The sequence below is a fragment of the Prionailurus viverrinus genome, chromosome A1 (genome assembly GCF_022837055.1).
Source record: "Prionailurus viverrinus isolate Anna chromosome A1, UM_Priviv_1.0, whole genome shotgun sequence".
NCBI classification, from domain to species: Eukaryota; Metazoa; Chordata; class Mammalia; order Carnivora; family Felidae; genus Prionailurus; species Prionailurus viverrinus.
In genome coordinates, this window is record NC_062561.1 from 139,986,704 (window position 1) to 140,001,079 (window position 14,376).

Consider the following 14,376-nt stretch of genomic DNA (forward strand, 5'->3'; position numbering starts at 1 on the left):
TGGCTGTGGAGCCTACTTTAAAAACAAAACAACACAAAACAAAACAAAACAAACAAAAAACTACAGCTACTGGCAGAGCTGGTGATAACGACTCATTTGAGATAATATAATCACTAGAAAATTCTCTTGGATTTTCACACATTATGTGTGGCTTATTTTACTCTCTTACTATCAACTTCTCACTGTAACATGTCAAAGTGACACCACTGGTAACTGTAATCAGTAATCCTTAGAAGAATTCAAATACAGACTCTTACACCAAGGTTATGTGTACGCAAACAAGGTAATAATAGACTCCACCTTAAATACTAAATACTAATTACATGAAAATAAGAATAACCAAATAATGAGAGTAAAATAAACAGTACTTGTTTATTGAAGCTGTAGGTGAAGTCTGGGGAGTCTTTTCATCTTCCCCTTGCGAACTACTAAATTCAGAATCCTGAAATCGTTTTCCAATCTTTGGCCGCTTTAGATGACTACTTCGAGTACGAGTGGAAACCGGTGTTTTATCATGACCTGAGAAAAAAACCAGCAAAACTACAGTTAATTCATTATGTCTTGAAAGGATTACCTGTTACACTACACAGAAATTTAAGAACTATGCTAGCTTACATATATTCCCCCCCAATTACACATTTCTTTCTCTCCTATCAGGCTAAGAAACAATGCCAATGTCTTTTTCTAAATTATGAAATAACTGCGTTATTCATTCCTCACATTTCTATATTGCTCTGGGCTGTGCAATATATTTTGCATTTTCATTTATATTCTCTCCCAATAATCTTGGGAAATAAATAAGGTAGGTATCAGTCTCCCGATTTTACTGGTAAGGAAATGAGGAAAGGGTGGTGTGATAGCTTGCTTTGTTCACACAGCAAGACCAGTGGTAGTGATGGCATTAGAACTCAGCTCTAAGTTTAACAGATGACCATAGGGGAAGAGAAGGAAAAATAAGATACAGAAAGGGAGGCAAACCATAAGTGACTCTTAAATACAGAGAACAAACTAAGGGTTAATGGGGGGATTGGAGGAGAGGGGGAAATGGGTGAAAGGCACTGAGCAGGGCACTTGTTAGGATGATCACTGGATATTGCATGTAAGTGATGAATCATGGGAATCTACTCCTAAAGCCAAGACTACACAGTATGTTGGCTAACTGGACAATAAAACAAAAAACAAAACAAAAAAAAAACAAACCTCAGCTCTAGATCTTACATAAGTCTTCATTCACTCTAAGGGACATCCCCTCCCCCTAAATTCTTGTGTCTCACATACTGGTAAATCAGCTGAATTTCTTACCTTCAGAAGTACTTGCAAAGGCATCTTTTAGAGAGTCAATCTAAAACAGAGATACAGATTAAAGGCAAAACTTTTAGATCAGTTTTTCTCCCTATGAATCTACTTCACTCCGTGTCAAAGAAAACCTTTTGAAACATTTTTCAAGTAGTACTTTTTGTACTATTCATCAATTAAGGATACCTACTTAAGAAATTAAAAGGCTACGTCATAGCCTCAGGTTATGAGGCTGAGCACTTAAACTCAGCCATCTAGTATGTTCCAATGTGACACACAGGAGTTTCCTAGTGTTCTGTCCTCAACTACCTTCTCTTCTCTGTCCATGTGCTCTCCTGTGTAATTCTATCTACCACCTTTACTTCAACATCTATTTGCTGATGAAAGCAAATGCACAATTTAATCTCCCCAACTCTTTCCTGATTTCCAAAGCTCTCTTTTTTTTTAATTTTTTTTTTAAGTTTATTTATTTTTGAGACAGAGAGAGACAGAGCATGAACGGGGGAGGGTCAGAGAGAGAGGGAGACACAGAATCGGAAACAGGCTCCAGGCTCTGAGCCATCAGCCCAGAGCCCGACGCGGGGCTCGAACTCACGGACCACGAGATCGTGACCTGAGCCGAAGTCGGACGCTCAACCAACTGAGCCACCCAGGCGCCCCTCCAAAGCTCTCTTTCAATAAAATACGTATGTCCAACCAACTTCAGAACCAACCTGTCCCAAACTGAACTCTTACCTTTTCCCAACATTATTCTCTATCTTGGTTAATGGCAATAACAATTCAGTCAGCCATTCTAGCCAAAAACCTGAGGGGGTAATGACTTCCTAACCCTCATCCAGCAAACCACAAAGCCTGTCAATTCTGACTCTAACGAATCTCTCAAAACAGTCCTCTCCTTTGTATTACCAAAGCTTTAGTTCATGCCTTTATCATCTTGAATGAGAATTAGTCCAATAGCCTCATCTCTGGTATCCCTCATTCTAACCACATGCTCTGTAACTCCCTCCAATCTAATGAAAGAAAAGCTTCCAAATCATAAATTGTGCCCACTCTCTTACTTTAAAAACAAAAACAAACAAAAAAAATTTAATGGTTTAGCACTGGCTAAAATACAAACTCTCAACCTCTTCAAAACCGAATGCCTCTTACGTAGCAGATAGGCCATTTTCTTTCACACCTCTCCTTTTTACATGCTCGCCTTTGGAAAGCTCTAACCTTTGGCACAAAACTCCCACCTACCCTTTCCAAGTCAGCTTGGTTGCTACTTTACCTATTCCACTCCTTGGGCAGAATCAGTCATACTCTGCTATGTACCTTCAATCATTTGTTATATGCTCTATTAAGGCAATTGTAATCCTGTAGTTTATTTCCTTATTTAACAGTTTCCAATAACGGACCATCTACTTCCTCCCATGCTTGTAAGAACCATATTTTTGTACATCCGGTGCTTGCCACAGCATCTACTTTATTAGACCAACTACTGTTCATTTTTTATCACACACTTGCTGAAACCCTACAACAAAGTAGGCACAGAGACTTTAAGGCCTATTGATAGGACACAAACAAGGGTAAACTGTGACAGATGACTAGACAAAAATCCAGTCTTCAAGAAACCTGCAGTTCAACTAGACAAGGTAAAGACACAAATAAAGATCAATAAATAAAAGATACAAAAAGTGTAAGAGAAATACATGTAATGTTTTATGTCCCAAAATAGGAAAAACCAAGTAGAAATACCATCACCACCTAAAGAATAAATCATGTATTGATCACTTCACAGTGTATATCAAAACATCAACTGTACAACTTGTCAAAATGTGGACAATTTTTGTCAATTATACCTCCATAAAGCTAAAAAAATGTAGATCAAATAAACAAACAAGACGACTTTCCCATGTGGTTACTGATAAAAAATGAGATTAAAAATAGTTTAATGTGAGAAATATTTTCCTTGAACTAATTAAAATCTTAATGTAATCTGAGTAAGAATTTCTAAAACCAAAGAAAATCCCATTTATGCTGTCAACCTTATGATATGGTTTAATATATATTCTCATTTACACAACCCATTTATAAGTATTTGGCTTATTATTAAAGTAAATCATTGTATAGGAAGAGACTTTTTTCTACATTCACTGACTGGTTTTATGTCTGAAAAACAGACATAAAATGTATACATACATTTATAAGTATTTGGCTTATTATTAAAGTAAATCATTGTATAGGAAGAGATTTTTTCTACATTCACTGACTGGTTTTATGTCTGGAAAACAGTACATAAATCTGAGTATATCTGAGAAATCTGGACCACAATATAATCGAACCCAGGCTTATCATGAAGTTTGAAGTTCCAAATGTAGAAAAAATTAAAACTCCTTATATGTAATTATATTATTTATGTTATCTTTAAAAATGTTTCAGGGCACCTAGGTGGCTTAGTCAGTTAAGCATCCAACTCCTGATCTCGGCTCAGGTCGTGGTCTCATGGTTTGTGAGACTGAGCCCCATGCTGACCACACGAAATGTGTTTGGGATTCTCTCCCTCTCTCTGTCTCTCCCCACTTGAGCACACGCTCTCCCTCTCTCTATCTCAAAATAAGTATATCAACAACAAAAAATGTTTCAAAAATGATCGGTCAACACTCATGCTAATTAAGGCAGGAATACTGGGCACAAATAATTCCCCAAAGCACTTGTCCCTAAAAGGTTACCTAGTATTTGCAAAGTGCACTACATTCCACAAAGACGTAGCATATATAGCCTCAAACTTCCCACAATAACTTCACAACCTTTAACCTACAACTAATATCACTTCTAAAAATTCATCCATGCCTCAAACTTCCCAAAGTAACTTCATAACCTTTGACCTACAACTAGTATCACTTCTAAAAATTTATCCCTGCAAGGAAAGCATTACATAGGCAAAAAGATACATGTATAAATGTGTTCACTGCTGGGCCCCTTATGTATGTAAAAAACTTAAGTATATAATACATTAAAGAAATAAACAACAATATTTCCATATACTAGAGTAGTATGCTGCTACTGAACAATCATGTTTTAAACAGTAATGCCATGGGAAATACTTGCAATACCATGTTAATGGAGAAAAACAGAAGCAGCACAACAGAAAACAAAAATGTACACAAATACATGTTTTGTAATATATATGAAATACAAAAGTGTTCACAGTTGCTATATCTAGGGTAGTGGAATTACAAATTTTTATTTTACTTTGTATTATTGTGTGTGTATTCCAAATTATTCTTCAAGGAAAATTAAGTCCTTAGTAACCAATTAACAGGAAATACCAAGAAAACGAGCACAGTAAAAATTACGTAAGTTTGGTGAATGAACTGTAACATTTACAAAATCAAATATTAGCTGCATCTAGTTTAAAGAAACAGAAAAATCATTTCCTACAATAAACATACAGTGTACCTACAGTTAGCTGCATCTCACTAGACTGATTGTCTTCAGTTTCTGCTTCATATTCTGGAACAGATGCAAGACCATATTCTCCAGACATGGGTCTTTTGGCTTCATTTTGAGAAACTGCTGTGTATAGAAGAATTTTAAAAATTGTAACCTAATCAGTATTTGGTTTTAACTGTAGCACTGTTTGTACTGATTTTCACAAAAGCCCTGAAAAGCATCCTGAACAGAGGGTGTTGAAAATCTAGGTGTGGAACATCTCCTTCATCAGTAACTTACAATGAAACCTTGAAATCACAAAAAGTATTACTTACCTGTATTTAGTGACTATGAGGAAAGTGACTATGAGGAAAGTGACTATTAGGAGGACTATGAGATTGGGAATTACCCTTTGATCCCTTGATGCCTATTCCATGCTGATATCTGGGTTTACTTCTTACCTACCAATACCTGCCAGAATGTTAGATTCTTATCGGCTATTATTCTAGGTCCTCTTATTATTAGTAACCCAAATGTTAATACATAACAAAAATTCAAACTTTAGAAAAGAGGGTCTGTTACTAGAGAGGTCGCATTACAATATACCATAACTCTGGACTGTAAGACACAACCATCAATAGGCACTTTTTTAAGCTGGACACGTGTTCAAACTGAAAACCTGTAATTCTTACCAGTAATTTTAAGCGTTTCTCTCTGTAATGCTCTGGTGACTGGTATTCGCTGGTACCAGTGTCCAACACCTTCAACTTCCCAGAGGAGTTCATGATCTCCTGGATACTTTTCAAAGTACTGCTTGCAAGCTGAAAAATACATTTAGAATTTTCTAGAAATCCCTGATATCAATTGTTTTGGAAAACAGAAAGAAGGGAAAGCTGCTACACTCACTTAAAAATGCTAAGGCAACTCAAGAAAATCACACAGCAGTCTCATTTACGAAAACTTTAACATGATCAAAAAATAAAAATCCTGATAATAGATACGTTTCTAAAAAAAAAAAGATGCGTTTCTAGTAAGAAGTTGCTACAGCCAAGGTCAAAGAGGTTTTTGCCTGCTTTCTCCAATAGTATTTTGATGGCTTCCTGTCTTACATTTAGGTCTTTCATTCATTTTGAGTTTATTTTTGTGTATGCTGTGAGAGAGTGGTTCAAGTTCATTCTTCTGTATGTCGCTGTCCAGTTTTCCCAACTGGGAAAGTTGCTAAAGAAACTCTTGCCAAAGAAACTCTTTTTTCCCATTGGATATTCCTTCCTGCTTCATCAAAGATTAGTTGGTCATAGGTTTGTGAGTCCATTTCTGGGTTCTCGATTCTGTTCCATTGATCTGTGTGCCTGTTTTTGTGGCAGTACCATACTGTCTTGATGACGGCAGCTTTGTAATACATCTTGAAGTCCAGAATTATGATGCCTCCAGCTTTGGTTTTGGCTGTTTGAGTCTTTTCTGGTTTTAGAATGGTTTGTTCTAGCTCTGTGAAGAATGCTGGCGTTATTTTGATAGGAATTGCATTGAATGTGTAGATTGCTTTGGGTAGTATAGACACTTTAACAATATTTGTTCTTCCAAATCCATGAGTATGGAATGTTTTTCCATTTCTTTGGGTCTTCTATTTCTTTCATGACCTTTCTATAGTTTTCAGCATAAAGATCTTGTACCTCTTTGGTTAGGTTCATTCCTAGGTATCTCATGGTTTTTCGTGCAATTGTAACTGGGATGGATTCCTTGATTTCTCTTTCTGCTGCTTTCATTATTGGTGTATAGAAATGCAACCAATTTCTGTACATTGATTTCATATCCTGCAACTTTGCTGAATTCATGTATCAGTTCTAGCAGTCTTTTGATGGGGTCTTTCATGTTCTCCATATAGAGTATGATGTCATCTAGAAGAGTGAAAGTTTTGACTTCTTCCTTGCTGATCTGGATGCCTTTTATTTCTTTTTGTTTTCTGATTGCTAAGGCTAGGATTTCCAACACTAGGCTGAAAAACAATGGTGAGAGTGGACATCCCTGTTGTGTTCCTGGCCTTAGAGGGAAAGTTCTCAATTTTTCCCTATTGAGGATATTAGCTGTGGGTCTTTTGTCTATGGCCTTTATGATCTCGAGGTATGTTCCTTCTGTCCCTACTTTGATGGCTTTTATCAAAAAAGGATGCTATAATTTGTCAAATGCTTTTTCTGAATCTATGGAGAGGATCATCTGGTACTTATCAGTTTTTTTCGTTAATGTGATATATCACATTGGTTGATGTGCAGATATTGAACCAGCCCTGCAGCCCAAGAATAAATTCCACTGGATTGTGGTGAATCATTCTTTTAATGTATTGTTGAATTTGATTTGCTAGTATCTTGTTCAGAATTTTTGCATGCATTTTCATCAGGGAAATTGGTCTGTAATTCTCCTTTTTAGTGGGGTCTTTGGTTTTGGAATTAAGAGAATGCTGGCCTCATAGAATGAGTTTGGAAGTTTTCCTTTCCATTTCTATTTTTTGGAACAGCTTCAAAACAATAGGTATTAACTCTTCTTTGAATTTTTGGTAGAACTCCCTTGGGAAGCCATCCAGCTCTGGACTCTGGCTTGTTGGGAGAGTTTTGATTAATGATTCCACTTCTTTACTACATATGGGTCTGTTAAAATTTTCTACTTCCTCCTGTTTCAGTTTTGGTAGTTTGTAAGTTTCTAGGAATTTGTTCGTTTCTTCCAGACTGCCCGAATTGTTGGCATATAATTGCTTATAATATTCTCTTATTATTGTATTTATTTCTGCAGTGTTGGTTGTGATCTCTCCTCTTTCATTCGTCCACAGAAACTTCTTACTAGACATGTCTCCAGAAATAAGGGAAACAAAAGCAAAAATGAACTATTGGGACCGCATCAAGATAAAAAGCTTCTGCACAGCCAAGGAAACAATCAACAGAAATAAAAGGCAGCCTATGGAATGGGAGAAGATATCTGCAAATGGCTTATCAGAATACAAGGCTAGTATCCAAAATCTATAACGAACTTATCAAACTCCACACCCCAAAAAAACAAATAATCCAGTGAAGAAATGGGCAAAAGACATCAACAGACACTTCTCCAAAGAAGACATCCAGATGACTAGGAGACACAGGAAAAAATGCTCAACATCATCAGAGAAATACGTATCAAAACCACAATGAGCTACCATGTCACATCTGTTAAATGGCTAATATTAACAACTCAGGAAACAAGAGATGTTGGCGAGGATGTGGCAGAAGGGGAATCCTTTTGCACTGCTGGTGGGAATGCAAAGTGGGGCAGCCACTCTGGAAAACAGCATGGGGGTTCTTCAAAAAATTAAAAATAAAACTACCCTATGACCCAGCAAGTGCACTACTAGGTATTTAGCCAAGGATACAGAAATGCTGATTCAAAGGGGCACATAAACCTTTCAAATGCACCCCAATGTTTACAGCAGCACTATCAACAATAGCCAAATGATGGAAAGAGCCCAAATGCCCACTGACTGGTGAACGGATAAAGGTGTGTGTACACACACACACACACACACACACACACACTGGAATACTACTCAGCAATGAAAAGAATGAAATCTTGCCATTTACAACAACGTAGACGGAACCAGAGTTTATTATGCTAAGCAAAATAAGTCAGATAAAGATATATATCACATGGTATCACTCATATGTGGAATTTAAGAGACAAAACAGATGAACATGGGGAAGGGAAGCAAAAATAAGATAAAAACAGAGAGGGAGAGACAAACGATAAGAGACTCTCAAATACAGAGAACTGAGGACTGGTGCAGGGGTGCTGGGAGGGGGTAATGGGCCAAATGGGGGATGGGCATTAAGGAGGGCACTCGTTGGGATGACCCCTGGGTATTATATGTAACGGATGAATCACTAAATTCTACTCCTGAAACCATTGTTACACCATATGTTAACTAGGATTTAAATACAATTTAAAAATAAAAATAAAACAGTAGAAATAGAAAAAATGAGAAAACAATGCCTCACCCCCCCCCCCAAAATAAGATGCACATCACTTAAGGAGAAAATTACTAAATGTTACTGGAGGGCATAAAATTAAAACAAAAGGATTATTAAACTCAACAGTGTAAAACCACCAATTATTCAGTAAATTCTATGCAATTTAAAACAAATTCCCAACAAGTTTATTTTTTAGGAAAACTTTTCAAGAACTCAATCCCAAATTCAAAATGAAAGAACAAAGGGTTTAGAAAGGATATGGAAGAAAAGGAGGGGGAAAAAATTAAAATATTAGGGGGAAATACCCACCAGGAAAAAACCACACATACTTTAAAAACTTGGCAAATGATAGAGAAGGTATTACATCTCAGGGGGGAACAGATAAACTATCAAAATAGTAATGCTAGAACAAAAATCCATACAGAAGAAAATAAAGTCAGATCTTGACCTCGTATCGACACCATTCATATCATTAAATTCTAGATGGATTCTTAGACCTATTAAGAAAAGCAAAATGTTTAAAAGAAGACCTAACAGGAGGGCCCCTGCTGGCTCAGTCAGAAGAGCATGTGACTCTTGATCTTGGGGTCACCAGTATGAGTCCTACGCTGGGTGCAGAGATTAAATAAAACTTTTAAAAAATACAAAAGAAAAACAAATACAAAAGAAAACATAAGAAAATACCTCTGGGACATTACAGTGCTAAACAATTTCTCATGAAAGATTAAAAAAAAATCACAATCGATAATGAAATATTATGATAAAGTTTAAAACTTTTATCAGCAACAATGCAACAGAACTTTCTACAATAATGGAAACGTCTTGGGGGAGCCTGGGTGGCTCAGCTGGTTGAGTGTTTGACTGGGGCTCAGATCATGATCTCGCGGTTTGTGAGCTCGAGCCCTGCATCCATCGAGCTCTGTACTGACAGCTCAAAGGCTGGAGCCTGCTTTGGATTCTGTGTCTCCCTCTCTCTCTGCCCCTCCCCGACTTGTACTCTGTCTCTCTCAAAAATAAATAAAAATAAATAAACATTAAAAAATGTTTTTAAAAAGTAATAATGGAAACGTCTTATGTCATCACAGTGAATACAGTAGCCACTGCTAGTCCCATGAGGCTACTGAGGAACTGAATGTATAATCCCATTTAACTTTAACTAAATTGAAACTATATTTAATTTATATTAGTGACTGCTTTACTGGACATCATAGTTTTATATTAAAAACATACCATAAAGACAAAGATTAGGAGATCTTCAGAATAAAACAAAGGGTTAGTATTCTAAGCATATTTTAAATAAATCCTAAAATCGAATTAGAAAGATAAAATGATCCCAGAGAGAAATTGGTAGAGGCTATGAAAAGGTTATTCACACATAATGCAAACTGAAAGATCACTTAACAAAAGAAGGTAAACCTCACTAGCTGCCAAGGAAATGCAAGATGAAACAGTAAGACACCATTTTCACACCCATCAGATAATAACAAGCATCCAAAGAATAAGGAAAATGGAAACTCCCACACTCTGCTGGTGTGAGAACAATTTTGCAATAGTTAGTAAAGTTGGAAAGATGTGTTTTATGCTCCAATTCTACTTCTGGGTATGCACCCTAAAGACTCACACATACGTGCAAGAAGTCATTTATAATATTCACCACAGGACTGTTTTTAAACAGGGGTGGGAGGTAGAACCTAAGTGCCCATCACTAAGGGATACATGAATAAAATAGTATGTATACAGTAAAATACTATGCAGCAACTAAAACAAACTACAGCTATATGGATCAACATTGATAAATGTATAAAAAAGATCAGTAAAAAAGCAAGTGAGTATAGGTGCAAAATGGTATCATTTATATGAAGTTTTAAAAACATACCGGAGCACCTGGCGTCCGATTTCAGTTCAGGTCATTATATCACAGTTCGTGAGTTTGAGCCCCACTTTGGGCTCTGTGCTGACAGCTCGGAGCCTGGAGCCTGGAGCCTGCTTCAGATTCTGTGTCTCCCTCTCTCTCTGCCCCTCGCCCGCTTGTACTCTGTCTCTGTCTCTGTCTCTGTCTCTCTCTCTCTCTCAAAAATAAACTCAAAAAAAAAAAAAAACGATTAAACAAAATGATACAGCCTCTGTGAGAAACAATTTGGCAAATCCTCAAAAAGTTAAACACAGAATTACCATATAACCCAACAATTCCACTCTCAGCTACATACCCAAAGAATAGAAAGCAGGGACTCAAACACATATCTATCTGTACACCAATGTGTATGGACAGCATTATTCATAGCAGCCAAAAGGTAAAACAATCCAAGTGTCATCAAAAGACGAATGGATGAATAAATGAAATGTGACATATTCACACAATAAAAATATACTCCACCATATAAAAGGAATGAAATTTTGATATATGCTACAAGGATGGCCCTTAAACACTACGCTAAGGGAAATAACACAGACACAGAACATATACCGTATGATTCCACTTCTATGCAGTAACTAGAATAGGCAAATTCAGACAGAGAGTGTGACTCATGCACTGAACTGTATATACACAAATAGTTCAAATGACAAATATTATGTTATATATATTTTAGCCCCAAAAAACTTAAAAATTTTTTAAATAAAAAAGCAAGGGGCTCCTAGGTGGCTCAGTTGGTTATGCATTGAAATTCAGCTCAGGTCAGGATCCCACAGTTCGTGAGTTCAAGCCTTGCTTCGGATGAGCTCTGCTTCTCTCTCTCTCTCCCCCTTCTCTGCCCCTTGTGGGATTCCCTCTCCTTCCCTCCCTCTCTACCCCTCACTCCCTTGAGCGCGCTCTCAAAAATAAAAAAATAAATAGGGGCACCTGGGTGGCTCATTCGGTTAAGGGTCTGACTTCAGCTCAGGTCATGATCTCACGGTTTTTGAGTTTCAGCCCGTGTCAGGCTCTGTGCTGACAGCTCAGAGCCTGGAGCCTGCTTAGGATTCTGAGTCTTCCTCTGTCTCTCTCTCTGCTGCTCCTCCCATCTTGATCACTCTCACAGGCTCTCTCTCCCTCAAAAATAAATAACACATTAAAAAAAAAAAAAAGAATTTCAGCTGCATATATTTTTTAAATAAATAAAATAAAATAAAATAGCAAACTAAATGATGCCTTATGGTGTTTATGGTCACAGATCTAAGTATGAAACTTAGAACAGGAAGGATATACACCAACTTCAGGAACACTATTATCACTGGGTTTCAAGAAAAGGAGAAGGGGGAATGGGATTACAGAGGGGTCCAAAGAGACCATCAACTGTATCTACAAGATTTTATTTAGTTCTCCCTACAAGTTAATAAAAACAACAAGGCAAAACCTTAACAACTGTTAATCTGGATAATGGATACATTGACACTAGGATACTACTGTCCCATTTTTTTTTCCTGTATATTTCAAAATGTTTGTCACATTTTCTGGTTTCAGTTTCTTCTATACCTAGGAGAAAGAAGAGGCCAGAGAAAACAAGCACAAGAGGCCACAGTGATCATCTGTCTGAATTTAAATGACTAAAATAGTAGAGAATGCCTTACACAGTAAGTATGAGGTCCAAAAGGAGTACTTTACAAAGGGTGACTAGACTTGAAGGTCCCAGTTCAGATTTGTCTGGCCAGAGTCAGAAAGAGAACTCTCACACTAATGTCATTCAGCTAAATAATACAGAAGGTTATGTGCCCACAACAAAGAACATCTATCAACTAAGCAGCATTAGCTATTCCTTAACAAGTTTTGAAGACTTCTTCCTCTTACTGACATTCTATATACAGCACTAATTCATTCAGCCTTGCAATAACATTCTTTTAAAGCATAAGCTTTATAATATGGACCCTACAATTCTCCACAGATATTCCCCAATGCTAAATGTCTCCCAACTATTTTAACCTTCTTTGCCTCACAGAATCTTTTCACAGCCATTTATTCAGCACATTCATTCCATGCAAAGAACTAGACCGAGTGGTGTTACAAAAAGCGGTGTTACAAAAGTGGCGTTACATACATACAATTTATGCACAACGAACTCAGCACCTAAACTGTTGTTAAAATAAAAACTCAGAAGAAATAGAAGATAAGGTACTTAGAAGGTACTTAAGAAGTATAAGAACACTACATGTAAACCATCACAAGACTTAGAGGAGGAAAGATATATTTTTGTGGGGCAGCAATCAGGCAAGGCTTTCAGCCTGGGCCCTAACAAAGAGGCAGATTCCAGAAAACTCAGGATAATTAACTCTAGAGTTATTACGAATTTACTGATGTGGATGGGTACAAAATTAATACAAATCATATCTTTCATATTTGTAACGACTAGTGAGAAGAAATAATGTAAGAAAACACAACATCTATAATAGCAACAAAAAAGATAAAATTCCTAAACATATACATTTTTTTCCTATGTTAGTTCTAAGAACTGTATGGAGAATATATACATGCTAACTGGTTTGAACAAAATCCTACAGTTGTACATATTACACAATAATAATATGTTGGATAGAAGAAAAACAACAGTCAATTCTCCATAAGCTAACATGTAAAGGTTTTGTTTTGTTTTGACATTTTTAAAAATTCTAATTCCAGGGTAGTGAACATACAGTGTTAAATCAGTTTCAGGCGTACGACAGTTGAATGTATAGATTCACTTGGGCTGCTTATCCATAGTTTGGCTATTGTAAATAATGCTGCAATAAACACAGGGGTGCATATATTGCTTCCAATTAGTGTTTTAATAGCCTCTGGGTAAATACCCAGTAGTGTGATTACTAGATCATAAGGTAGTTCTATTTTTAATTTTTTTAATAACTCCATTCTGTTTCCACAGTTTGCATCAGTTTGCATTCCCACCAACAGTGCAAGAGAGTTCCCCTTTCTTCACATCCTTGCCAAAATTGGTTGTTTCTGGATTTTAGCCACTCTGACAGGTATGAGGTGGTACCTCACTGTGGTTTTGATTTGCATTTCCTTAATGATGACTGATGTTGATCATCTTTTTATGTGTCTGTTGTCCATCTGGACATCTTCTTTGGAGAAATGTCGATTCATGTCTTCTGCCCACTGTAAATTGGATCATTTGTTTTTTCCGTGTTGAGTTATATCAGTTCTTTATATATTTTATATACTACAACCCTTCACCAAATATGTCATTTGGAAATATCTTCTCCCATTCTGCAGGCTGTCTTTTCATTCTCCTGTGTTATTTCCTTTGCGGTGCTGTGCAGCAACTTTTCATTTTGATGTAGCCCCAGAAGTTTATTTTTGCTTTTGTTTCCCCTGCCTCAGGAGACCTATCTTGAAGGATGTTGTTAAGATTGATGTCTGAGAAATTATTGCCTGTGTCCTTTTCTGGGATATTTATGGTTTCAGTTCTCACATTTAGGTCCTTGATCCATTTTGGGAGTATGGTGTATAAAGGGTCCAGTTCCATTCTTTTGCATGATGCTGTCCAGTTTTCCTAACACCACTTGTTGAAGAGAGGTTTTTCCCCACTGCACATTCTTGCCTCCTTTGTCAAAGATTAACTGACCATATAATTATGTGTTTATTTCTGGGCTTTCCATTCTGTTCTGTTTGATCTACAGGTCTGTTTTTGTGCCAGTACCATGCTGTATTGGTTACTACAGCTTTATAGTACATTTTGATATCTGGGACTGTGATACCTCCAGCTTTACTTTT

At 36.8% G+C, this 14,376-nt stretch overlaps 1 protein-coding gene across 9 annotated transcripts in view; it reads right to left on the reverse strand.

The window, feature by feature from the left end:
• FAM169A (family with sequence similarity 169 member A) overlaps positions 1–14,376 on the reverse strand; it is a 96,964-nt gene that overhangs the window by 12,903 nt on the left and 69,685 nt on the right. For all 9 annotated transcript variants that reach the window (XM_047877143.1, XM_047877117.1, XM_047877124.1 and 6 more), the window contains 4 exons: positions 5,403–5,531; positions 4,742–4,854; positions 1,303–1,342; positions 369–519 (listed from right to left, as the gene is read on the reverse strand). In XM_047877143.1, coding sequence (XP_047733099.1) covers positions 369–519; positions 1,303–1,342; positions 4,742–4,854; positions 5,403–5,531 — 433 coding nt within the window. The remainder of the gene's footprint in view (positions 1–368; positions 520–1,302; positions 1,343–4,741; positions 4,855–5,402; positions 5,532–14,376) is intronic.